This window comes from Tachyglossus aculeatus, chromosome 11 (genome assembly GCF_015852505.1).
Source record: "Tachyglossus aculeatus isolate mTacAcu1 chromosome 11, mTacAcu1.pri, whole genome shotgun sequence".
In the NCBI taxonomy this organism is placed as follows: Eukaryota; Metazoa; Chordata; class Mammalia; order Monotremata; family Tachyglossidae; genus Tachyglossus; species Tachyglossus aculeatus.
The window spans coordinates 38,268,513-38,295,964 of record NC_052076.1 but is presented as its reverse complement, the minus strand read 5'-3'; the positions used below and the strand labels follow the sequence as shown (position 1 = coordinate 38,295,964).

Sequence of the window (27,452 nt, the reverse complement as noted above, 5' to 3'; positions counted from 1 at the left end):
TATTGAGCGCTTACTGTGTGCAGAGCACTGGACTAAGCGCTTGGGAAGCACAAGTTGGCAACGTATAAAGACGGTCCCTACCCAACAGTGGGCTCACAGTCCTCGAGTATTCGTGAAACTCGGCTCCTGTTGCAAGGGCTCTCTGGCTAAGGACAGTACTCAATGTGGAGTACTCTCCATCCCCCCCCGTCTTACCTCCTTCCGTTCCCCACAGCACCTGTATATATGTATATATGTTTGTGCATATTTATTACTCTATTTATTTATTTTACTTGTACATATCTATTCTATTTATTTTATTTTGTTAATATGTTTGGTTTTGTTCTCTGTCTCCCCCTTCTAGACTGTGAGCCCACTGTTGGGTAGGGACTGTCTCTAGATGTTGCCAACTTGGACTTCCCAAGCGCTTAGTCCAGTGCTCTGCACATAGTAAGCGCTCAATAAATACGATTGATTGTTGGGTAGGGACTGTCTCTATATGTTGCCAACTTGAACTTCCCAAGCGCTTAGTCCAGCGCTCTGCACACAGTAAGCGCTCAATAAATACGACTGATTGATTGATTGGAGACGTTTAATTGCATCACTGAGCATCTGGTCCAGCTAGGGCTTCCCGACTCACAGAAACCCACTGATTGATGGGATGTTTTTCACCGTGGCTGCCCAGCCACAATGACCACTGAAGGCTGATCAACACTACCAAATTATCTGCAGAATTCAATCTTCTTTCGCCTAACATATCCAGGCAGGAGAGACGCAACCGGCACCCCGCCGAACAGAAACGAGCCCAGGCTTTTGCTGAGTTCCTGGACTGAATCAGCGGGCAAAGACGGAAATGAGTCAGGGCATGTTCACGGCCGGATTGTTACGCTCCTTACCCGCGGCCCCTTCATTCCACCCTTCATCCCTTCCTGTAACCGGAGCAGCAGAGCGAAGGCCTTTGGGATGAGGCGCTTGGACTCAGCGACCGGCCCGCTCGCTCGGCCTGGGGCTAAAACGATACCCTTGGGCTTCAATTCAGGAGTCGCCTTGAGAAACAGTGAGCTCAGTTCTCCCCGGAGCAAGGGCACATATATCCTGGGACACCGGATGGCCTCTCTGACCGACCCTGAAACATGCCAAGGAACCAGTTTGGGCTCAAGGGCCAGTTTCTCCTCAGACTCCCCGAGGCCAAGAGTGAGATGAGGAGGGGGCTGTGAGTTCACAGGTCCCATATTCTTGCTATTTTTCAACCTAAGCTGTGCAAGATGTGGGACGGCCTTTCTTCTGACGACCACACAGCCTAGTTGTACTTCCCAAGCGCTTAGTACAGTGCTGGGCACACAGTAAGCGCTCAATAAATATGACTGAATGAATGAATAAACTAGTGCCTGTGGATTCTGAGAGAACTTGATCATTCTCCCACTGAGCCAGGCATCAGTCTGAAGCACTAAGTGGTGGGGACCTGGGTTCGAATCCTGGCTCCGCCACTTGTCTGCCCTGTGACCTTTGGCCAGTCGTATAACTTCTCTGTGCCTCAGTTACCTCATTTGTAAAATGAGGACAGAGAGTGGGAGCCCCATGGGGGACAGGGACTGTGTCCACCACCTCAGTGCTTAGAATGGTGCCTGGCACATTGTAAGCACTTAACAAATGCCAGTCAGTCTGTGCCTCAGTTACCTCATTTGTAAAATGAGGACTAAGAGCGGGAGCCCCATGGGGGACAGGGACTGTGTCCACCACCTCAGTGCTTAGAAGGGTGCCTGGCACATTGTAAGCACTTAACAAATGCCAGTCAGTCTGTGCCTCAGTTACCTCATTTGTAAAATGAGGACTAAGAGTGGGAGCCCCATGGGGGACAGGGACTGTGTCCACCACCTCAGTGCTTAGAAGGGTGCCTGGCACATTGTAAGCACTTAACAAATGCCAGTCAGTCAAACAGGGGCAACAGAGGGGAGAATTGAACTGAATAGTCCAATTCTCCTCCCCAGCACACACCTCCCAGGGAGGAGAGATGATATGGGGTCTCTGCCGTCCAAGGCAGCTGAAACCCCAGGAGGAAAAATTCCTTCTCTCTAAGCGGACGTGCAATTTCCTGTGCTAATCACCAGGCCCCTACCCACACAAAAGCCCCAGCCATAACATTTTCCACCCTCAGTCATTCTTCAGTCACTCAATGTCAGGAAATGGCTCCCTCTGAGACCATTTCCACCCACTTTAGAGGAGTGAAAGCCGCCTGCCTGTGCCCAGGATAAACAAGACAGCGATCCGAATTCCCCTGACCTGGAGGCCTAAATGTGTTGGCCCTGCTGTCTCTGGGTAGGGAACGTGGCTACCAACTGTGTTATACTGAGAAGCAGCGTAGCTCAGTGGACTTGGGAGTCAGAAGTCATGGGTTCTAATCCGGACTCTTCCACTTTTTTTTTTAATGGCATTTATTAAGCACTTACTATGTGCAAAGCACTGTTCTAAGCGCTGGGGAGGATACAAGGTGATCAGGTTGTCCCTCGGGGGGCTCACAGTCTTCATCCCCATTTTACAGATGAGGTAACTGAGGCACAGAGAAGTGAAGTGACTTGCCCAAAGTCACACAGCTGACAATTGGCGGAGCCGGGGTTTGAACCCATGACCTCTGACTCCAAAGCCCGTGCTCTTTTCCCTTGAGCCACGCTGCTTCTCTAGCCACGCTGCTTCCACTTGTCAGCTGAGTGACTTTGGGCAAGTTATTTAACTTCTCTGAGCCTCAGTTCCCTCATCTGTAAATTAAGAATTAAGACTGTGAGCCCCATGTGGGACAATCTGATTACTCTGCATCCCCCCAGCGCTTAGAACAGTGCTTGGCACACAATAATCCCTTAACCAATGTCATCATTATTATTATTATTATATTGTGCTCTCCCAAGTGCTTCGTACAGTGCTCTGCATTCAGTACATGCTCCAGAAATACCACTGATGGATTGACTGATTGGTCCCAGCTCCTGAGAGAAGCGGGGGAGAGACCCGAGGCAACCGGGGACTAGGCACCTCTCCACAATCCAGCCCCAATTTCAATCAATCAATCAATTTCCTCCCTACTATCTTTGGGGAGCAGAGGACGGCAGTAGGACTGGCAGGGGAGAAAAAGCCAATTGAAACTGATGTGAAAACAGCGCAGTCTCATCACTGCCACTCACTACTCCCCGCTCTTGCACTCATTTACCAAATCGCATCTCCTTTATTCATTCATTCATTCAATCGTATTTTTCGAGCGCTGACTGTGTGCAGAGCACTGTACTAAGCGCTTGGGAAGTTCAAGTTGGCAACATATAGAGACGGTCCCTATTCAACGGTGGGCTTACAGCCCTTTACCATCATTAGGCCTGCATCCCTCTTGGGGTGACCAGACATCCCCTTCAGAGGGGACTACCCTGCCTCTCTTTGCTTGGCCCCCACGGTCAAGAGATAGTTGATAGGTCTTGGGCTTTTCTTTGAGAGAAGTTACAGCCCAGGTGTATGTACCTGTTTATGTGTTCATATGTGCACACACACTCATGTGTATGTACCAGTTGACACGCGCTGTTCATTTTTCATTGATTTATTCACTCACTCGACTTCCCAGATTCCTGCCACTACCAGTTTTAGCACTGTTTTTCTCTATTTGTTTTACTTCTACGTATTTACTATTCTATTTATTTTGTCAATGCTGTGCATCTAGCTTTACTTCCGTTTATTCTGATGGCTTGGCCCCTGACCACATGTTTTGTTCTGTTGTCTGTCTCCCCCTTCTAGACTGTGAGCCCGCTGTTGGGTAGGGACCGTGTCTCTGTGTTGCCAACTTGGACTTCCCAAGCGCTTAGTCCAGTGCTCTGCACACAGTAAGCGCTCAATAAATACGACTGAATGAAATCCTGCTTCCTCTCTACTGGGGCATCACTTGTGTCTGCCTGTCTGCCCCTGATAGATTGTAAGCTCCTTACGGGAACAGGCTGGGCCTAATTCATTCATTCAATCGTATTTATTGAGTGCTTACGGTGTGCAGAGCATCATCACCATCATCATCAATTGTATTTATTGAGCGCTTACTATGTGCAGAGCACTGTACTAAGCGCTTGGGAAGTACAAATTGGCAACATATAGAGACAGTCCCTACCCAACAGTGGGCTCACAGTCTAAAAGGGGGAGACAGAGAACAAAACCAAACATACTAACAAAATAAAATAAATAGAATAGATATGTACAAGTAAAATAAATAGAGTAATAAATATGTACAAACATATATACATATATACAGGTGCTGTGGGGAAGGGATGGAGGCAAGATGGGGGGGATGGAGGGGGGACGAGGGGGAGAGGAAGGAAGGGGCTCAATCTGGGAAGGCCTCCTGGAGGAGGTGAGCTCTCAGTAGGGCCTTGAAGGGAGGAAGAGAGCTAGCTTGGCGGATGGGCAGAGGGAGGGCATTCCATGCCCGAGGGATGACGTGGGCCGGGGGTCGATGGCGGGACAGGCGAGAACGAGGTACGGTGAGGAGATTAGCGGCGGAGGAGCGGAGGGTGCGGGCTGGGCTGGAGAAGGAGAGAAGGGAGATGAGGTAGGAGGGGGCGAGGTGATGGACAGCCTTGAAGCCCAGGGTGAGGAGCACTGTACTGTACTAAGCGCTTGGGAATGTTTTTGAAGTTTGTTCAATCGCAGGTGCATCCCCACCACCGCACTCATACATTTCCCCAGGCTCCTCCCGGACAAGGCCTTCCCCGCCAGGCTTTCAGCATGGACCTAACTGGCGCTGCCCCTGAGCGCTGGGCCCCCTCAAGTGGGGTCAAGCCTGGAACCCTGGAGAATCCAAGAGGGAGAGTGGGAGGCTAGCACTTTCCAGGCTCTCCCCCTGGAGGGAAGCAAGATGGTGGAAAGCAGCCCCTGTCCCCCTCACGGCTTCCACTCTGGCTGGAAGAGAAGAGGAAGAGAAGACCAAACCCGGGGAGACCCCCGACTCGGAGCAGTTAGCCCCGGTGCGGCCAGCGGGAATCCAAATCGGGAGCCTGACTCCACCCCTCATTCCCAGGGTGGAGAGAGAAAGCGGGAGTTTGTGCGTCAATGGGGCCACACGGGAGCTCCCTTGGGAGGTTCCCACCTGAACTGGCCAGCCACAAGGCACCTGCCCTTTTCCGGCTCCTCCCCACGGCCCGCTCCACTCTCTCCCACAACAGCCACCATCTGCCCTCTCCTCCAGGCCCCTTCTCCCTCCCTTTCTTCTCCACCCTGCAGCTGGCTTCAAGTTCTCCGGTAACAGCAGATCGCATACTCTACGAAGAGGAGAACGGCTCCAGAGGCTTCTCCGGAAGCGAGAGAGGATAGAAGTGGCGAGAGAAGGAAATCCCTTGGCAACGGACCGTGGGATGCAATGGGGACCGCCTGACCTGGCCCGGGAGTTTCCTGCTGGAGCAGAACGAACTGTGGCCGGGCCAGGGTCACACTGCCACCCGCCTGTTCGGAACAACATCATGACATCACGTACCGACCTCTCATCGTATCGTGGGCCAGAGGAGGGGCCACGGACACGCCCATATAGTTGATGGATTGAAGGGCAATCACAAGAGGCCACTAGCCCAACAGTGGGGTCAAAGCTGGACCCCAAGGCCCTCCAAAAAGACGGAAGCCCCAACCAAACTGCCTTGCGGGGGGCGAGGGGTGGGGAGGGGGTTGCGATTTTAATTTCATTCTCTCATTCATTCATTTATTTAATCGTATTCATTGAGCGCTTACTGTGTGCAGAGCACTGTACTAAGTGCTTGGGAATTACAAGTTGGCAACATATGGAGACGGTCCCTACCCAACAGCGGGCTCACTCTCCCTACCACCCTGTAATGCTCTGTTCAATCAATTGATCAATCGTATTTATTGAGTGCTTACTGTGTGCCTAACACTGTTCTAAGCACTTGGGAGGGTACAACGCAACAATACAACAGGCGCATTCCCTGCCCACAACGAGCTTAGTCTAGAGGACCCAGTGGACACTCAATAACTATTATCGATGATCAATCGCGCACCCTACCAAAGCCTCCATGCTAGCCTGTTTGGTATTATTACCATCCCTTCAAGGGGGAGTTTATAAAGCCCTACAGTTCTGGACTGGAAGTCATCAGTATAGGGCTCTAGACTGGGGCTTGGGTAATAAATATTAGACTGTGAGCCCCCTGAGGGACAGGGACTGAGCCCAACCTGATTATTGGGGCAGCAGCCTGGCTCAGTGGAAAGAGCCCGGGCTTTGGAGTCAGACCTCAGAGGTTCAAATCCCGGCTCCGCCAACTGTCAGCTGTGTGACTTTGGGCAGCTCACTTCACTTCTCTGGGCCTCAGTGACCTCATCTGGAAAATGGGGATTAAGACTGTGAGAGCCCCCGTGGGACAACCTGATCACCTCGTAACCTCCCCAGCGCTTAGGACGGTGCTTTGCACATAGTAAGCGCTTAATAAATGCCATCATTATTATTATGATTGTATTCCTAACCCAGCACTTAGGACAGTGCTTGGCACATAGTACTTAACAAGTACTATTATTATAGTAATAACTATTATTGTTATTATTATTAATAACAATAACAGCACTTTAATACTACCCCAGCCCCGGAGCACTTATGTGAATAGCCTTATACTCTACTGTTCCCCTCTCTGTAACTAACTTAAAGCTCATCTCCCTCTGTAGACTGTAAGCTCCTTGTGGGCAGGGATCATGTCCACCAACTCTATTATATCGTACTCTCCCAAATACGTCGCTCCGCATATGGTAAGCACTCAATAAATTCCATTGATTGACTGATAACTGTGCACAGGGCACTGTGCTGTGATGGTGTGTGGAGGAAGAGGTGCTAGAAAATTCACGTGAACACCTGTTCCGCCTGCAGATTTTGCATCTGGCTCCCTTTAGCACAAAGGCACAATAGCTCCGCAGCAGCCGCCCAAACCCGTGACCACCAAGGACCATCCCTCATGTCCTCCTTGGGCCTCCGGGGCTTCGCTCATCATCATCGGCCTCCACGGTGTACTACGCAGGCATCCCTTTGGCAGGCAACGGCCTCTCGCATTCCCTTCAATCTTCCATCCCTGTTTCCATTTCCTCTTGGCAAACGAGGCCGCGCTCCTGTCTCCCGTTCCCGCTCCGGCTCCATGCTTCAAACTGGCAAATCCTCCGCGTCGGCCCAGCTCGGAGCCAGCGCGGTTCCAGAGTTTGCTTCTTGAGAAACTAAACACGGTTTTGAGGAGTTATTTCACGCGGTGGAATTTTCCAACTCCCGCTGGACACATTTCTAGCCAAGCTCCCCGGCTGCGGCTGGCTCCCGGTAATTGGTGGAGAGGCTCCTTTTGCTTGTTTGAAAATCCATCCAACACGTCATTATCAATATAAGCTCCTCTGCTTGCATCTCCCCTCCCCGGGGCTTCGGAGGTCTCACCGATATGGCTTCCTGAGCGACGGGGCGGGGGAGAGTGGCGGTCCTCCCCCACCGTCTGGGTCCTGGGTTCTAGGGAAGCTCCGGCTCAGCTGCGCCTGGGCCCCCTTCTCAAGCGTTTTTTTTGTTTTTTATGATATTTCTTAGGTGCTTACTGTGTGCAAGGCACTGTAATAAGGGACGGGGCAGATACCAGCTAGCTAATCAGACTGGACACAGACCCTGTCCCCCACGGGGCTCACAAACTTAATCCCCACTTTACAGACGAGGGAACTGAAGCAGAGAGAGGTGAAGTGATTTGCTCAGGGTCACACAGCAGACAAGTGGCAGAGCTGGGATCAGAACCCGGGTCTTTCGGACTCCCAGGCCTGGGGTCTTTCCACTAGGCCACACTGCTTTTCGGGCCAATGTACAGGCAGCTGTCAGTCAAGTTCATGAACCACAAGTCTTGGCCAAGGCTTGAGTATCTATCTCCATCATCCCACCTTCTGCACCGCCCCTCCTAGGGCGTCCGGGACTGGAGGAGGATTGGAGGACAAGACTCTTGTGTGAGTGTCAAGAATGGGTGCAGGGACACCCTTTCCCATGGTGCTGAGAATCTACTTTCCCCCCCACTGCAAAGGGAGGCAGGGAGAAGCCTGAGTAAGAAGGGGAGACAGGTGCAGGGTGTGACATTAGCTGCTCTATCCCACCCTAACAGGCTGGGATGTCATTCCGAAATGGCTAACATCAGTTCAGATTGGGCCACGGAGCCCCAAACCCACAACTTTATTCACCATTGGTACCCAACGGGTATGGAACCTAGGCAACGGGTCAGAAAGTTCAATAAACGTGAGTCTGAATCTCTCCTTCACTGGCAACCTGGCCTCCTGGGAGCAGGAAGACCAAGCCCTCTCTGCCACCTCTCCTGATGAAGATGGGATGAGTAGGGAGGCTGCCTGGGGCGCAAGCCAGAAGGCGGCATGGTCAGGAGCCCGCAGTGATCGAAATACCAAGCTGCCACCCTCGCTCGTTGGAACTGGAGTTCCAGAGCCACTTCTGGAGTCCCTCCAGAAGGGATTAGTGGGAGTGAAGTGATTTGGTTACTCGACAAAGCGCTGCTGCAGACAGTGTTAGTCCATTAGCATCCTCCCCTCTGCCCCTGACTGAGGGCCTTGGGGGAGGCGAGAGGGGAAGAGGAGGAAGAGTAGCAAGATGCGGAGAAACCTCCATCATAGGGAGGGCAAGGTAGAGGAAAGGGCCTGGAGACCACTGTGGGGCCCAGCTCCTCGGGAAGTCCGGGTAGAATGGACCTCCCCTCCCTAGGGGAGGAGACAGGGCACCTCCCCCACTGCCCAACTCTCACTGGCCCTCTAGCTTGGGTCCACAAAGACCAGCATCCTGCTTTTTTTAAAAAAAAACATTTGTTACAGGCTCTGTTCTAAGCTCTGGGGTAGATACAACCTAATCGGGTTGGACTGTCAGAGAGTTGGGGAGAGGGCAGGCTGTTTTACTCTAGGTAAAACAAATGACATTCGGCAGTAAGTTGAGGACTAAAGGCTTAGGTGAAAGGAAAGAAAAGAGACACAGTACAGTGCTCCAGGACTTAAGACGAGAAAGGGCATTTAAGCTGTGTCAAACACAAGCGGCTTCCCTATGCTGTGGCTGCTTGGAGGAAGAGTGCCGTTTCTTTGCCATTTCAACTCTACCTTCTCAGGCGCAACCGCTAGTTCTCTGGACTCCTGGGTGCCTGAACTGGAGGCATGGGGTAGACCCACCCGAGGTTCCTCAGATGTGAAGAAATGAGGGATCTGACTTAAGCCCAGTACAGGAGGGCAGAGGCTCTAAGTCAACAGGCCTAATTTGAAAAGCTGCCCATTTGGAAGATGGAGAGAGAAGCTGCTCAAGCTCTACAGTCCAAGCAGGCGGTGTTGCTAATTAGACCGGTTCTTGTCTGAGCCACGCAAAAGCCAATCGAAAGGGAGCTGTCCTCGAGGTGATTTGGTTTTGCCCATTCAGAACTCGGTCAAATTTAGTCTCTTTCTCCCCTCTAGAAATACCAAAAGGTTTTTTGTTTCAGGTTGACCCACTGTAATCGGTTCTACACCACCCAACCCCCCGTAACGGGTTTCGTAACTGACTTCTGTGCCCAGGGCATCATCAGTGATGTCAGAGAGAGCAGCTTGCCTCACCTGGGGAACGGTGCCAGGGTCTCAAAGGCACAGACGCTGCTGCAGAGGGCTTTGGGGGAGGTCCCTAGGGCAAGGCACCTCCCTCCCAGGGTTCCCCATGCTCTGGAAAGGGCAACCGAGGCCCAGGCCATGGAGGGCAAATCAGAAAACATCATCAACCAGCCCGTTGAGTTCCCCATTCTTCATTCAAGTCTGAAAGACAATGGACTCGTCCTCCATCTCCCCATCAGTGTTCAATCAGTTGTATGTATTGACCACTTACTGTGTGCAGAGTGCTGTACTAAGTGCTTGGGAGAGTCCAATATAACAATATAACAGACAGTCCCTGGCCACAAGGAGCTTACAGTCTAAAGGGGACTCTAGACTGCTCTCTACTTTCTTGTGGTCCGCCAAGCTAGCTCTCTTCCTCCCTTCAAGGCCCTACTGAGAGCTCACCTCCTCCAGGAGGCCTTCCCAGACTGAGCCCCTTCTTTCCTCTCCCCCTCGTCCCCCCTCCATCCCCCCATCTTACCTCCTTCCCTTCCCCACAGCACCTGTATATATGTAGATATGTTTGTACATATTTATTACTCTATTTATTTTACTTGTACATATCTATTCTATTTATTTTATTTTGTTAGTATGTTTGGTTTGTTCTCTGTCTCCCCCTTCTAGACTGTGAGCCCACTGTTGGGTAGGGACTGTCTCTATATGTTGCCAACTTGTACTTCCCAAGCGCTTAGTACAGTGTTCTGCACACAGTAAGCACTCAATAAATACGATTGATTGATTGATTGACTGATTGTGGTACTCCTTCTCTGTCCGGCTACCTGCCCTCTCTTCTGTCGCTCTATTCCTCTGAGCCTCCCTTCCTCTGCCTTTCGCCTCTGTTCCCTGACTGTCCATTCTGCCTCCTCCTTTTCATTCAATCGTATTTACTGAGCACTTACTGTGGGCAGAGCACTGTACTACGCTCTTGGAAGAGTGCAATACAACAACACACACATTCCCTGCCCACGGTGAGCTTTTCATGCCTTTCTCCTTTCACCTTCTCGTCCTTTTTCCTCTTTGGCTTCAGGGACCCTGTCCACCAAGTCCGTCCCCATTCCTGTCCTGTGTCCCCTCCAACCCCTCCAAGCCCCCAACCTTCTTTCCATCACTTCCCCTCTCTCAACTCCCGGGTCACTCTGTCTACCTGTATTATCCCATTTGTGCCTCTTCAAATATTCCCTGGAAATTAACATCACCGTCCTCCTCCTCCTCCTAATTTTATTCTTATCCTTTGCCTGTCACTCTGCCTCTCCGTTCCCCTTTCTGCCCACCCCTGCTTTGGGCTGAGTGATGGACAATTGCTAAGCTAATTGTCCTTCCTAGCTAAAAATTAGGAAAAATAAAATGATATAGAGCGGCCTTGTTTCCAATCAAGTGTCAAATTTCATTTGGGGGGGGGGGAAATCTTTTACAGACTTTGCACACAGACTCCATTTATCCTTGTAATAACAGTAATTTAGTTGTCCTGAAGACACGTTACATGGGGAAGAACACCGAAAGGAGAAAATGAATATCAGAATTGCTACTACCAACAGTAGCCTAGGCTAGTGTTTGGTCTCCCTGACAGGCAAAAAGGTGAGGCGTCTTCCAGCTTCTTTGTGTGGGTGCACGTGTGTGTTAATGTGCACGCATGTGTTTCTCTGAGGGGGAAGGTTACTGGAAAGGGGAGTGCACTTTGAGAAGTCTGCCAACATTTCCAACCCAAAGTGGGGATATGAAGGGAACCGGACACCTTGAGTCCTGGATCTTAGGGGACCAGTCCCAGCTTTGTTTTTGGGAGAGCCTCTTCTCTCGACTCCCTTCTCCATCTGTTCTGAATAACTGTCAAAGGGCCGGATCCTGGCACTATAATCAGGAAGCCCCGCCCTGATGGTTTGTGTTGTCGGCTGGCTCCTCGTTGGTGGGCTTTTACGGTGCCCCGCAAAGGTTTTAGGAGACAAACCTAAATCCATCAAAGCACGCATTTCAAAACGAAAAATGACGAAGGGAGGACAACCAACAGCCCTGTTCACTCTCAAACGGTGTTTCTGTCATTCCCTGGTAGAGGTCAATTTGGGGCTCTGGCTCTCTAGCAAGAATGAAATAGGATCTGAGGCATTTAGGATTTAGAGCAACCCTGGCCTAGACCAGTCTGTTCCCCCTATTCATCCCACCCCCCAGCCATTATGTACATGATGATAATGATAATAATACCTGTGGTATTTGATAACCATTCATTCGTTCAATCGTATTTACTGAGCGCTTACTGTGTGCAGATCCATCCATCAATCCATCACTCCATCAATCAATCCATCAATCCAAAACTCAATTGACTGATACCATAAATAATGGTATAATAATAATATAAATAACAATGGTATAATAATATCATAAATAATGGTATTTATTGAGCATTTGAGCCCATTGTTGGGTAGGGACCGTCTCTATATGTTGCCAACTTGTACTTCCCAAGCGCTTAGTACAGTGCTCTGCACACAGTAAGTGCTCAATAAATACGACTGATTGATTGATTGATTTGCTATGTGCAGAGCACCGTACTAAGCACTTGGGAGAGTACAACAGAATGAGCAAACAGGTTCCCTGCCCCTAACATGCTTACAGTCTAGAAACTCCACAGGATACACAAGGCCTGCTCCCATTCAGTTCCAATTGCCCTCCAACCCAACCCACTTTGGGGCTTATGAAATATCCCGTCTGTCCGTCTGTCCAGTCGCAACCTTTGAGAAAAACCCTGTGGTACCCTAATGCGGTCCTTTGTAGGGTTTTCTTTCCCCGACAGACTCGGAGGAAGGGAGCAACCTCCATGATCAAAGGAGGAATTACCCCAGGGACATTCAAAGGTACTGGGACTGTGAGCCCACTGTTGGGTAGGGATCGTCTCTTTATGTGGCCAACTTGTACTTCCCAAGCGCTTAGTACAGGGCTCTGCACACAGTAAGCACTCAATAAATACGACTGATTGATTGATTGATTGATTTGCTATGTGCAGAGCACCGTACCAAGCACTTGGGAGAGTACAATACAACAGAATTAGCAAACAGATTCCCTGCCCCTAACACGCTTACGGTCTAGAAACTCCACAGGATACACAAGGCCTGCTCCCATTCAGTTCAAATTACCCTCCAACCCAACCCACTTCGGGGCTTATGAAATAACCCGTATGTCCGTCTGTCCAGTCGCAACCTTCGAGAAAAACCCTGTGGTGCCCTAGTGCGGTCCTTTGTAGGGTTTTCTTTCCCAGACAGACCCGGAGGAAGGGAGCAAGCTCCATGATCAAAGGAGGAATTACCCCAGGGACATTCAAAGGTACTGGGACTGTGAGCCCACTGTTGGGTAGGGACCGTCTCTATATGTGGCCAACTTGTACTTCCCAAGCACTTAGTACAGGGCTCTGCACACAGTAAATGCTCAATAAATACGACTGATTGATTGGGAACCTCACTGGAGGGAAAGGGTCCAGCTGAGCTGCTCCCTAGTCCCTCTCCACCTGAGTGGCGGACAGTGGCCGCAGGCACGAAGCTGGTGCAGAAGCCGGGTGGCCTAATGGATAAAACACAGGCCCGGGCATCGGAAGGACCTAGGTTTTAATCCCAGCTCTGCCACTTGTCTGCTTAATTGGGCGGTCGCTTCATTTCTCTATGCCCTAATGACCTCAGCTGTAAAATGGAGATTAAGACTGTGAGCCCTAATGTGGCACAGGGACTGTGTCCAAACTGATTAGCTTGCATCTACCCCAGTGCATGGAATAGCGCTTGGCGCGTAGTAAGCGCTTAACAATATCATAAATAAAATAAAATAAAAAACTAGGAGGCTGAAGCTCAGGCAGAAAGAGGAGCAGCCATTCCCACTCTATCCCCGCTCCTTCTCTCTTCCCTGCCCACCCGGATCAGTGGATACAACTCATCCCAGACTGAGCCCCCTCCTTCCTCTCCCCCTCCTCCCCCCTCCATCCCCTGTCTTACCTCCTTCCCTTCCCCACAGCACCTGCATATATGTACATATGTTTGTACGGATTTATTACTCTATTTATTTATTTTACTTGGTACATATTTATTCTACTTATTTTATTTTGTTAATATGTTTTGTTTTGTTGTCTGTCTCCCCCTTCTAGACTGTGAGCCCGCTGTTGGGTAGGGACTGTCTCTATATGTTGCCAACTTGGACTTCCCAAGTGCTTAGTACAGTGCTCTGCACACAGCAAGTGCTCAATAAATACGATTGAATGAATGAATGAATTTTTTTGGAAGCCAAACAGAAGCCATGGGAAAAAACGGGTTGACTGGTGATCAATCAATCAATCAATGGTATTTATTGAGTGCTAAGTGCAGAGCACTGTATTAAGCACTTGGGAGAGTACAATGTAACACAATTGGTGGATACATTCCCTGCCCACAAAGAGCCAAGCTACTCACTTACTGTGTGCAGAGCACCTTATTGAATGTACTGAGGTAACTAGAAACAGGGAAGGGCCGAGTGTTTTACAGACAAAGTGCAACATGACCTCAAACACCGAGAAAGGCTTGTAACTGAAAGACCAGCTCGGCACGTGGTCATTCATTCATTCAGTGGTATTTATTGAGCGCTTACTGTGTGCAGAGCACTGGACTAAGCGCTTGGGAAGTACAAATCGGCAGCAGATAGAGACGGTCCCTACCCAACAACGGGCTCACGGTCTAGAAGGTAATCAGGATCGGGGCGGGAAGATCGTGGTACGAAGAGGAGGCAAACGGGAAATACCGCGATGCAGAACATGCTAATCTTTCCATGTACCCAGAGCATCATCATCATCATCAATCGTATTTATTGAGCGCTTACTGTGTGCAGAGCACTGTACTAAAAAGGGAACGTTGCTCACACATCAGTCCCTTCAACCACATCTGCACACATGGATAAATTTCACTGTCAGCAGAGGCATCTAGAAACACAAAGGACTTGTGCGACGTATTAGCACAGTTAGGTCTCTCCACCCTTTGGTGATGGCTTAATTCTCCAAATGGTGCCTTTTCTGAAAACAAGTAAAAATTAATTCATTCATTGATTCATTCAATCGTATTTATTGAGCGCTTACCGTGTGCAGAGAACTGTACTAAGCGCTTGGGAAGTACAAGTTGATGTGAGCTTATTCTCCATTTAGGCAAAGGGAGTCAAAGCATTTTGATTTTAAGTGTTGCATTCATTTATTTATTTTACTTGTACATATTTATTCTATTTATTTTATTTTGTTAATTTGTTTGGTTTTGTTCTCTGTCTCCCCCTTCTAGACTGTGAGCCCACTGTTGGGTAGGGACTGTCCCTATATGTTGCCAACTTGGACTTCCCAAGCGCTTAGTCCAGTGCTCTGCACACAGTAAGCGCTCACTAAATATGATTGATCGATTGATTGATTGATTACAGAACAGGCTTTTGGGGGATTTCCTGTTGTAAATTGTGAGAATTAACGGCACGACTCCAAAGGAGCGCAGGACTTGTAAATTTTATGAAGCCGTATGAAAAAAGAGTCTTATGAGCTTTGATATATGGTTATTGAATTAGAATGAAAAAATGTATTCAACTTCCGCAGGTGTGAAGTGGCACTGCTAAGAAATTTCACTGTTCTTTCTTCGGAGTGAAGGGGTAATTCCATCCTGCCCAATCTCTGAAACGCTGCTGGGGAAGTATTTCAGTGTAAATTTTTCTCAGACTTAAGTTCCTACTTCTGAACTGTTCCCCTAAAATGCGGTCAAGAAATATTACGCTGGACCTTGCTACATACAACAAGATGAAAATGGTTGTGGTTCTAGAGGGAGCAGCGTTGAATACCCTTCGGATATCCACGTGGCCCGTTCAGAGGCACCGACTGGGGATTAATGCCGCTAATTAAGAATCCGGTTGATTTCACGGACAGTGAACCTCCCCCCCCCCAATATTCCGGGCGCTCCCAGTTTTCAAGCGTGGTCTTTCCCTTTAGTCAGAGGGTCCCCAGCTCACACAGGTTCTCCGGATGCCCCCATGGTCAGGAAGACCGTACTTCCCAAGTGCTTAGTACAGTGCTCTGCACACAGTTAGCGCTCAATAAATACGACTGATGATGATGATGATGATGAAACCGGCGTGGTCACTTCTTACCCTCCTGGACCGGGAGGAAGCGAGTTGTCAAGCACGGACAAAAACAGTTAATGTGCTCTTATGAGGGGGCAGAGCCTACTATATCTCCCTCCAAGCATGCACTGTTTCTAGACTGTGAGCCCATTGTTGGGTAGGGACCGTCTCTATATGTTGCCAACTTGGACTTCCCAAGCGCTTAATATAGTGCTCTGCATACAGCACTCCCCCTCCCCAACCCCTCCACCTTACCTCCTTCCCCTCCCCACAGCACCTGTATATATGTTTGTACAGATTTATTAATCTATTTATTTTACTTGTACATATTTAATATTCTATTTATTTTATTTTGTTAATGTGGTTTGTTTTGTTTTGTTTGTCTCCCCCTTCTAGACTGTGAGCCCGCTGTTGGGTAGGGACCGTCTCTGTATGTTGCCAACTTGGACTTCCCAAGCGCTTAGAACAGTGCTCTGCACACAGTAAGCGCTCAAGAAATACGACTGACTGAATGAATGAATACATACGCTTGAATGAATGAATGAATGAATGCATTCCACTGGATACGCGGCAACTGAACATATCCCCTTCTCTTTCTCCCTATTTGCAAATTATTTAAATGCCTGTCTCCCACTCTGGATTACAAACTACTTGAAGGCAAGGATTATCAGTCCATCAGTGGTATTTATTGAGCGCTTACTGTGTGCAGAGCACTGTAATAAGCACTTGGGAGAGTCCAACGGAGTCAGTTTATGTCTATTAAACATTATTGTTTAACAATAATTAACATAAACATTATTATGTTTATGTCTATTTGCCTCTAGACTGTGAGCCCACTGTTGGGTAGGGACCCTCTCTATTTGTTGCCAACTTGGACTTCCCAAGCGCTTAGTCCAGTGCTCTGCACACAGTAAGCGCTCAATAAATACAATTGAATGAATGAATGAAGATTAACTCAGCTGTACTTTTCTAAGGGCCTGAAATAGTGCTCTCCACAGAGTAGGTACTCAGCTCACATACTTCGCTTTATTTATGTATTTATTACTCTATGTATTTATTTATTTTATTTGTACATATTTATTCTATTTATTTTATTTTGTTAATACGTTTTGTTTTGTTCTCTGTCTCCCCCTTCTAGACTGTGAGCCCACTGTTGGGTAGGGACCGTCTCTATATGTTGCCAACTTGGACTTCCCAAGCGCTTAGTACAATGCTCTGAACACAGGAAGCGCTCAATAAATACAATTGATAGATTGATTGCCAACTTGTACTTCCCAAGCGCTTAGTACAGTGCTCTGCACACAGTAAGCGCTCAATAAATACAATTGAATGAACTTCGCTCTTCTAGGGCTAACCTCCTCACTGTGCTTCAACCTCGCCCGTCTTGCTGCTGACCCCTAGCCCACATCCTGCCTCTGGCCTGGAGCACTCTTCCTCGTCAAGTCCGACAGGCAATCAATCAATCAATCAGTCGTATCTATTGAGCGCTTACTGTGTGCAGAGCACTGTACTAAGCGCTTGGGAGAGTCCAACGGAGTCAGCTTATGTCTATTGAACATTATTGTTTAATAATAATTGTTTAACATAAACATTACTCTCCCCTGCTTCAAAGCCTTATTGAAGAAACATCACTTCCAAGAAGCCTTCTCAGGCTAAGCTCCTCCTTTCCTCTTCTCCCACTCCCTTCTGCATCGCCGTGACTTCATGATGGCATTTATTAAGCGCTTACTATGTGCAAAGCCCTGTTCTAAGTGCTGGGGAGGTTACAAGGTGATTAGGTTGTCCCATGGGGGGCTCCCAGTCTTAATCCCCATTTTACAACTGAGGCAACTGAGACCCAGAGAAGTTAAGTGACTTGCCCGAAGTCACACAGCTGACAATTGGAGGAGCCGGGGTTTGAACCCATGACCTCTGACTCCAAAGGCCGGGCTCTTTTCCACTGAGCCACGCTGCTTCTCTAACTTGCTCCCTTTGCTCTTCCCTGCTCCCAGCCCCACAGCACTTATGTCCATATCTATAATTTCTTTATTTTTTATTGATGTCTGTTTCCCCCACTCTAGACTGTAAGCCTGTTGTGGGCAGGGAATGTGTCTATTGTTGTATTGTACTCTCCCAAGCTCCTGGTACAGTGCTCTGCACATGGTAAGTGCTCAATAAAAATGAGTGAATGAATATTGTCTGACTGACTGATAACCTTCAACGCCAGTACGTGACCCAGGAATGGTACGATACGCCAAATATTTAGGTGGCACTGGCTTTGCACGAAATTAGTTTCAAATTATTAGCCTTGCTGACCTACCAATGATCCAGCATAATCTTAGTAATAGTAAGAGTATTTATTAAACACTACCATGCCCACCCAGAACGCTGAACTAAGCGCTGCGAGGGAATTCACAGGTGGGCGTCAGATATGGTCCCCGTTTCTCAGGGGGTTCACAACTATTATTTTAAGAAGGCCTGTCCATTTGGAGAGGTCCTGGAATCCAAGTTACTGACCACTAGTAGCCATTAAAAATCCCACAACATTCTTCAGAAAATTTGGGAAATTAACTTCCAAGCCCTGGGTTGGACCTGACATAAAACAGATACTTGGTCTTTCTAAATGCTCCCTGAGATTCTGAGCAGAAAATGCCTTCCTCACTTTCTGCCTCGGTAGGGTCTTTGAGCGTGGTTAGAGGATCCTACATGGTACCCGAGAGAAGAAATGTCCAATGGTTTGGAGGCAAGTTCGTTTTTATTTTCCCCCATTCACTTGCAAATCGCCCTATTAAGTAATAAAGTGCTTTAAGATCCCCTGGGATGAAAGGCACAGTATGTTCACGCAAGACGTTCATCAGATTTATCACCCTCTTATGATCAATTAGCTGCTCTCCCAAACAACTTTCAACGTGAGCCTTAACTTGGCAGTAAACTCTGATGTTTCCAAAGTGCAACACGGATGAGATGTCATCCTAACGGCATCCGCAAAGACTAGCCGATGTTCTTTCAGAACCTCTGGTTATTACCACCTTAACTGTTGTGAGCCAGCTGCCGTTCCTAAATACTGTATGATAATAGCATCTATTCAGCCCTTGCCTTCTTTATGAAAAGTTAAAAAACACCAAAAAAGTTCGAAGACAGCTACTGGCTTAGTAAGCAGGCATGAGTCCAACAAATTATTCACCCTCATCTTGCCAAGACTACGAACAGCAATGACCCATTTAGTGTCCTTGAGAATAGAAGTTCAAACAAGTTGAACTCAGTGAAGTTCTCTTCCCTATGAACCTCTTGCCTGTTTCCTCACGCTGGATGTGGCCAGCACAGGTTTCTTCAACTGGGAAAGTGGCATAAAGTCTAGCTCATGTGGATTTCCATGCATTTCTACATATTTCGGGTAAAGTCTGAATGGGAAGAGGCCACCATAGGACCAAGATAAACTGCCAACCCATCCCTTTCTGGGCTTTCCTCTTTATCCAGGGAGGAGCTCCGGAGGATTATTGATTTCTCAGCCTAGGGAATGGGGCATTGACACTTCCTTCAGCCGCAGGGTTGTTGGATAAAATGGGAGTTGCTTGCTGAGAGACTCCAGCCCTAAAGAAGGTTTTAGAAATTTGTTCTACAATGCCCCCCCTAAATAGAGCTGGAATATCACTGACTGTTTCTAGCCCTTCATGGCCGGTCTCCAGCTCTCCCTCCAACTCTCCCTCCATCTCTTCCTCCATCCATCCCTCCCAAAGGGCCTCAAGGTGAAGCCTTGTGGAGCTGCAACCAGTTCTTCCTCCATTTCCTTTTAGACTGTGAGCCCACTGTTGGGTAGGGACTGTCTCTATATGTTGCCAATTTGTACTTCCCAAGGGCTTAGTACAGTGCTCTGCACATAGTAAGCGCTCAATAAATACGATTGATGATGATGATTTCCTATTTTTGACCCCTAACTGGTCAGGTGGAGTGTGGGATAGGGAGAGATAACGAAGAGCCAGAAGATGTATTGTCACGGCCCAGGGATGGCTGTTCTTTTGCAGGGATGGGGTGGGGAGAATGTGAATGAATGGGTGACTGAGATTTTACTGCCTTGGACTCTTGGTTAGAGAGAGCTTTTGTGTGCGAGACAATCCCGCTTTCATTGCTTCATCTTGAGACATCAAAAAGGTACTTTCAGGCTACAAGCCATCCATCCCCCTGCTCTTTAACCTCGGGACGGGTGGAGGACGTACCAACAACGAGCCATATAAATACAGGCTGAGAGAACCCTCCTTGCATGTTCATCAGAGGGGAACAGAGTTCCTCCAAAGTCGCCCCGCACCTATCCCTACATCGATTGGCAACTTTCTTCAATTTCTTCTTTTGGTATTTTCAAGCGTTTAACTATGTGTCACGCACTGTTCTAAGTCCCGGGGTAGATATGAGATAATCGGGTCGGACACAATCCCTGATCCACGTGGGATTACAGTCAGGGAGAGAAGAGGTATTGAATCCCCATTTTACAGTTGAAGAAACGGAGGTACAGAGAAGTTAAGTGACTTGCCCAAGGTCACACGGCAGGCAAGCGGCGAAGCTGGGATTAGAATTTAGGTCTTCTAACTCCCAGGTCCAAGCTCTTTCCACTAGGTCACGTTGCTTCATCACAGCACTGGCATCTGGCCTCGATTTCCCAAGGCCAAACTCTGGGTAAATTACTCTTCCCTACATCTGAACCACAGATTATCTTCTCTTTTTCTTTGCTACTTCAGACTCTCCGGCCACCATCCTATATCACACTATTCCATCAACGCTTCGTGTTATCAAAGAGTTTCGTGGGTGGGAAAAGAGTGACCGCAATAGGGCAGAAGGTTGGGAAGTTAAGGCTTTCATGTTCTGCCCAGCTCTCGGGCCTGTCTAAGGACATGGTAACAGACTTCACCACTAGCATGTCTTCCCTAACCCTGTGATAATCATTATAATCAGAAGGTAAATACCGAGCGAGGAACCTACCTTCCACTGCAGGGAGTGAAACCACTGATCCCTCAGGTAGCTGTTGGCGGCCTGCAACAGAAAACATGAATACACGTATATTAGTGGACCATTGTCTTCTCGGCCGAAAGCTTCCCTGGGTGAGGCTTGTGAGCGGGGACCCTGATTAAACATCCAAGGCGGTCATGGTGAATGTTATGCTATCAGGCCCCAGACCTTCCTTTGAAGGGCTTTAGGTGGAAATTTATGGAGTGACCAAAGACCAGAGACCTGAGGATGAATAATTCTGAACAGTAAAGTCTGCACACAGTAAGCGATCAATAAATACGACTGAATGAATGATGATGATGATGATGATGACATTTATTAAGCGCTGTGTGCAAAGTATTGTTCTAAGCACTGGGGAGGTTACAAGGTGAATGAGTGAATGAATGCAATTCAGTCAGTCAGGCAATCGTATTTATTAAGCATTTACTGTGTGCCGACCACTGCATTAAGCGTTTGGGAGAGTACAATCTAACAGACACATTTTCTACCCACAACAAGCGTAAAGTCTAGAAGGGGAGACAGACATTAATGTAAATAAATCAATTACAGAGATGGACCTAAGTGTCGTGGGGCACGGAGGGGAGATGAATAAAGGCAGCAAGTTAGGGCGACGCAGAAGGGAGTTGAAGGTCAGCCATGAATTAGTAAAGTCAATTCAATTTTTTGTTTTTTTAAAAGGAACCCCAGGGGCTCAGCACCTGCGACTCTAACCGGCACCCGCGGGGTGGGCTGAATATGACTGTGGCTTGCCAGCTGGAGAGCTTTGATCTCCAAGGTTGCCAAGTTAAACCAATGCATTTTCCTGAAAAGGGGAAACCTGATGCATTTGTTTGAACAGGCTGGAGTGACCTTACTCATAATTTAAATTTTAAACAATCCCTTTCCTTAGGAAACACACAGCCCATCGAGCACAATTCTCTCCACCCAGGAAGGATGGGCTCCGCTCATGCAGTGAGATTTCCCGTCCCTACCCCAAGAGGATGTGCTGCTAAGCAGCTGCTCAAACACATCCCCGGCCCTGGAGCCTGGGCTCCCAGACACACCGTGCGTCCAGTATAATAATAATAATTAGAATAGCAACGATAACAATAACAGTGGCATTTCTTAAGCACTGACTTTAGGTCAAGCAGCGGGGTAGGGATAAGGTGATCAGATCGGACTCATCCCCGTCCCAACTGGGGCTCGCAGAAGAAGGGTCAACAGGTATTTAGGCCTCATTTTACAGATGAGGAAACTGAGGCACGGAAGGGAGGTGAGCTAAAGGTCATAGCTCTTGCCAGTCTCTAGCATTCTTCACTTAGCCCTTCTTCAGCCTGCTCTGGATATGCTGCAACTTACAAGTGCTTCTTTCACTTGCCATCTGAACACAAGGCAACATCAGATCCAATTTACAGAGCCAGGTAAATTGGGTCCTAAGCTACCGATCAAGGTTGGAAATACTTTCTAATGTCGGAGCCGTCCAGAGCAAGTCCTGCGGCAACCCCCGCCCTGAATTTCCATGGACAGCTGCCACCAACCAACGTTAATGGCCTGTTGAAATACAACTGGCACTTCACGATGCGCAGATTCTGAAATGTGACCCGCTAAACCGGCAGCTTGGGGAAAACGGGCTCTAGGGGAAAACACAAAAGCAACTGGAATCCACTGGCTAACGTAGGGGGCTCAGAGCTGTACTTGGAAATGGGAAACTGGAATGGTCGGAGCTCAGCAGCGGTGGGCTTCGTCGGCCAGACCAGAGACGCCCTTCTCTCTCTCGGGAAAGGCCTTCTTCGGTAGCTTCCCAGGTAATGCTCTCCATCATTAGCCCACTAACAAATCAGGTGACATTGCTGACGTTTAGAAAAGAAGGTGGTGGTTGGGGTGGGCGGGGGGGGACTATATCAAAACTTTTCGATCTGTCGTCTCCAGGAAATTTCTTCCTTCTGAAGGGTAACGCACAGTGGTTTTGGACACAGAAACAGAAAACATGAATACACGTATATTAGTGAACCATTGTCTTCTCGGCCGAAAGCTTCCCTGGGTGAGGCTTGTGAGCGGGGAGCCCGATTAAACATCCAAGGCGGTCATGGTGAATGTTATGCTATCAGGCCCCAGACCTTCCTTTGAAGGGCTTTAGGTGGAAATTTATGGAGTGAACAAAGACCAGAGACCTGAGGATGAATAATTCTGAACAGTAAAGTCTGCACACAGTAAGCGCTCAATAAATACGATTGGATGAATGATGATGATGATGGCATCAAGACCTGAGCTTCCTCTGGAGAGTCAGAGAGAAATGGGCTTGTTTTTTGACACTCTTTACAAAAAACCTGCACCCTTCATTCACCCCACCCAAAGCCCCAAATCAGTAATTTAGTTATATTAATGTCTGTTTCCCCCACTCCCTAGACTCTAAGTTCGTTGTGGGCAGGGAACATGTCTACCACCCCACCCAAAGCCCCAAATCAGTAATTTAGTTATATTAATGTCTGTCTCCCCCACTCCCTAGACTCTAAGTTCGTTGTGGGCAGGGAACATGTCTACCACCTATGTTGGGATTGAAAAACAAACAAATCCCTTCAGTCATGCAAGCAGAATGAGTGAGGTTACTTTTCAGGCTAAGTCCCAAAGTGAAAGGAAAAGCCACAGAGGATGACCTCAGTCTGGCCTCTCCAGCTTTGCAGCTCAGTTTACCTTGTTTTCTGTTTTGTTTTTAACGGTAATTGTTAGGTGCTTATTATGTGTCAAGGACTGTTCATTCATTCAATCGTATTTATTGAGCGCTTACTGTGTGCAGAGCACTGGACTAAACGCTTGGGAAGCACAAGTTGGCAACATATAGAGAAGGCCCCTACCCAACAACGGGCTCACAGTCTAGAAGGGGGAGACAGGCAACAAAACAAAACATGTGGACAGGTATCAGGTCATCAGAATAAACAGAAGTGAAGTTAGCTGCACATCATTAACAAATTAAATAGAATAGTAAATATGTACAAGAGAATAGTAAATATGTACAAGTACTGGGGTAGACACAAGTGTATTATGTTGGACACAGTCCCTATCCCATATGGGACTCACAGTCTAAATTGGAGGGAGGAGGATTTAATCTCCATTTTACATCATCATCATCATCATCAATCATATTTATTGAGAGCTTACTATGTGCAGAGCACTGTACTAAGCACTTGGGAAGTACAAAAGTACAAAAGTACAAAAAGTACTTACCTCATTTACATATGAGGTAAGTGAAGCACAAAGAAGTTAAGTGATTTGCCCCAAGTCATATAGCAGTCAAATTGGCAGAGCAGGGATGATGATGACAATGATGACGATGGCATTTATTAAGTGCTTACTACGTGCAAAGCACTGTTCTAAGCGCTGGGGAGGTTACACAGCGATCAGGTTGTCCCACGGGGGGCTCCCAGTCTTCATCCCCATTTTCCAGATGAGGTAAGTGAGGCCCAGAGAAGTGAAGCGACTTGCCCAAAGTCACACAGCTTTACAGTTGGTGGAGCCGGGATTTGAACCCCTGACCTCTGACTCCTCGTTCCACTGAGCAACGCTGCTTCTCCAAGATTAGATTAGAACACAGGGATTAGAACACAGGTCCTCTGACTCCATGCTCTTTCCACTAAGCCACGTTGCTGCTGTTTCCTTTGGCTAAAATAGCCCTCTAATCTGGGAAAAGGGTTTTTTCTATCTGGTCCAAAGTCCTTGGCCACTGGGTGAGGGGGCCCAGTGAGGGAGGGAGGGGAGCCATGAAAAGCTCCCTGCAATGGTTAGGAAATGGTCTCTGGGAACCTTGAGAAAACAAGTCCTTCGAAAGATTTAATTTATCTCAAGTGAAGAGCCCCTCACAAAGATTTATACTGCCCGTCCTGATGTTTTCCCTATGTGTCTAAAATGTCCCTAATTAAGAGAACAAGACATCCATTGAGAATAAACGAAATCAAGTGGATAAATGCAAGCTTTTCTACGCACACAGCAGAATCTGAGGGCAGAGAGCCCTAAGAAGGCATGTGCTGCTCTGCCCTTTACAGATTTTTACGTCAGCCTGGCTGCTTAAATTTTGGACAACAAGCCACAACCTTTGGAAGCATCAAAACTATGTCCTCACTGGCCGTCACCGTAAGAATTCTGAACAGTTCATTCATTCAGTCGTATTGATTGAGCGCTTACTGTGTGCGGAGCACTGGACTAAGCGCTTGGGAAGTAGAAGTCGTCAACATCTAGAGACCCCAACAACAGGCTCACAGTCTAGAAGGGGAGGGACAGACAACAGACACACACGGACGGACAGTTCTGCTTAATATGGACAGGGCTGGATGATTTTGCTATAGCCAGAATGAGGATGGCGGCATTTTTGGTAAATGATAAAAACCTCTGTGGGAGGGGGACGTCTGAGCAGTCAACCACGTACGGGCCGGGGAGGAGACGCAGCTTTATGAAAGTTTATTCATGAAATCTCAGCAGGACTGCACGGCTCCCACCCAGCCCCGGGTGGATGTGCTGGAAAGAGGCTAAAGAAGTGGCAACGGGATGACAGCGATTCTTTAAAGCCCTCAATCACTTTGCCCCCTCATTCATTCATTCATTCGATCGTATTTATTGAGCGCTTACTGTGTGCAGAGCACTGGATTAAGCGCTTGGGAAGTCCAAGTTGGCAACATGTGGAGACGGTCCCTACCCACCAACGGGCTCACGGTCTAGAAGGGGGAGACAGACAACAAAACCAAACGTGTGGACAGGTGTCAAGTCATCAGAATAAATAGAAGTAAAGCTAGATGCACAGCATTCACAAAATAAATAGAATAGTAAATATGGACAAGTAAAATAAATAGAGTAATAAATCTGGACGAACATATATACAGGTGCTGTGGGGAGGGGAAGGAGGTAGGGCAGGGGGGATGGTTACCTCGCCACTCTGCTCCCCTAATGCTCATCTTCTCACTGTACCTCCATCTCATCTATCTCGCCACCGACCTCTCATCCACATAAGCGCTTAGTCCAGTGCTCTACACACAGTAAGCGCTCAATAAATATGATTGAATGAATGAATGAATCCTGCCTCTGGCCTGGAACACCCTTCCTCCTCATATCCGACAGACTGAGCCCCCTTTCCCAGACTGAACCCCCTCTTTCCTCTCCTCATCCCCCCTGCCCTACCTCCTTCCCCTCCCCACAGCACCTGTATATATGTTTGTACAGATTTATTACTCTATTTATTTGACTTGTCCATATTGACTATTCTATTTATTTTGTTAATGATGTGCATCTAGCTTTACTTCTATTGATTCTGATGACTTGACACCTGTCCACATGTTTCGTTTTGTTGCCTGTCTCCCCCTTCTAGACTGTGAGCCCGTTGTTGGATAGAGACCGTCTCTATATGTTGCCAACTTGGACTTCCCAAGCATTTAGTACGGTGCTCTGCACACAGTAAGCACTCAATAAATATGATTGAATGAATGAATGAATGACAGACAATTACTCTCCCCCACTTCAAAGTCTTTTTGAAGGCATATCTTCTCTAGGAGGCCTCCTCTGACTAAGCCCTCCTTTCCTCTTCTCCTGCTCCCTTCTGTGTCCGCTGACTTGCTCCCTTTATTCATGCCCCTCCCAGTCTCACAGCACGTATGTACATACGTGCAATTTAGTTATTTACTTATACTAATGTCTGTCTCCTCCTCTAGACTGAAACCGCCCTCTCAAAGGTCACCAATGATCTCCTTCTTGTCAAATCCAACAGCTCCTACTCCATTCACTCATTCATTCATTCAATCATATTTACTGAGCACTTACTGTGTACAGGGCACTGTACTAAACACTTGGGAAGTACAAATCGGCAACTTATAGAGACGGTCCCTACCCAACAACAGGCTCACAGTCTAGAAGGGGGAGACAGACAACAAAATGAAACAAGCAGACCGGTGTCAACACTATCAGAATAAATAGAATTATAGCTATATACACTCAATCAATCAATCAATCATATTTATTGAGCGCTTACTGTGTGCAGAGCACTGTACTACATCATTAATAAAACAAATACAGTAATAAATATGTAGAAATATAATAATAACAATAACGATGACATTTATTAAGCACTTACTATAATAATAATAATGGCATTCATTAAGCGCTTACTATGTGCAAAGCACTGTTCTAAGCACTGGGGAGGTTACAAGGAGATCAGGTTGTCCCACATGGGGCTCACATTCTTAATCCCCATTTTACAGATGAGAGAACTGAGGCACAGAGAAGTTGAGTGACTTGCCCAAAGTCACACAGCTGACAATTGGTGGAGCCGGGGTTTGAACCCATGACTTCTGACTCCATAGCCCCGGGCTCTTTTCCACTGAGTCATGCTGCTTCTTGAATATATACAAGTGTATATTGTATATATTGTATATACCAATATATACAAGTGCGGTGGGGAGGGGAGAAGGAGGAGGGGAGGAAAAGAGGGGGATCAGTGTGGGAAGGCCTCCTGGAGGAGGGGAGCTCTCAGTAGGGCTTTGAAGGGAGGAAGAGAGCTAGTTTGGCGGATGTGCGGAGGGAGGGCATTCCGGGCCAGAGGAAGGATGTGGGCCGGGGGTTGATGGCGGGACAGGTGAGAATGAGGCCCAGTGAGGAGGTTAGCGGCACAGGAGAAGAGTGTGCGGGCTGGGCTGGAGAAGGGAAGAAGGGAGGTGAGGTAGGAGGAGGCCCTCCTTTTTTAATATGGTACTTGTTAAGCACTTACTATGTGCTGGGCACTGGACTAGACTGTGAGCCCACTTTCTAGACTGTGAGCCCACTGTTGGGTAGGAACCGTCTCTATAGGT

General features: G+C 47.9%; 1 protein-coding gene across 3 annotated transcripts in view; it reads right to left on the bottom strand.

Annotated features, from left to right (window-relative positions):
• Nucleotides 1-27,452, bottom strand: part of LOC119934250 (c-Maf inducing protein) — a 318,415-nt gene that overhangs the window by 70,550 nt on the left and 220,413 nt on the right. For all 3 annotated transcript variants that reach the window (XM_038753682.1, XM_038753683.1, XM_038753684.1), the window contains exon 3: nucleotides 20,623-20,673. In XM_038753682.1, coding sequence (XP_038609610.1) covers nucleotides 20,623-20,673 — 51 coding nt within the window. The remainder of the gene's footprint in view (nucleotides 1-20,622; nucleotides 20,674-27,452) is intronic.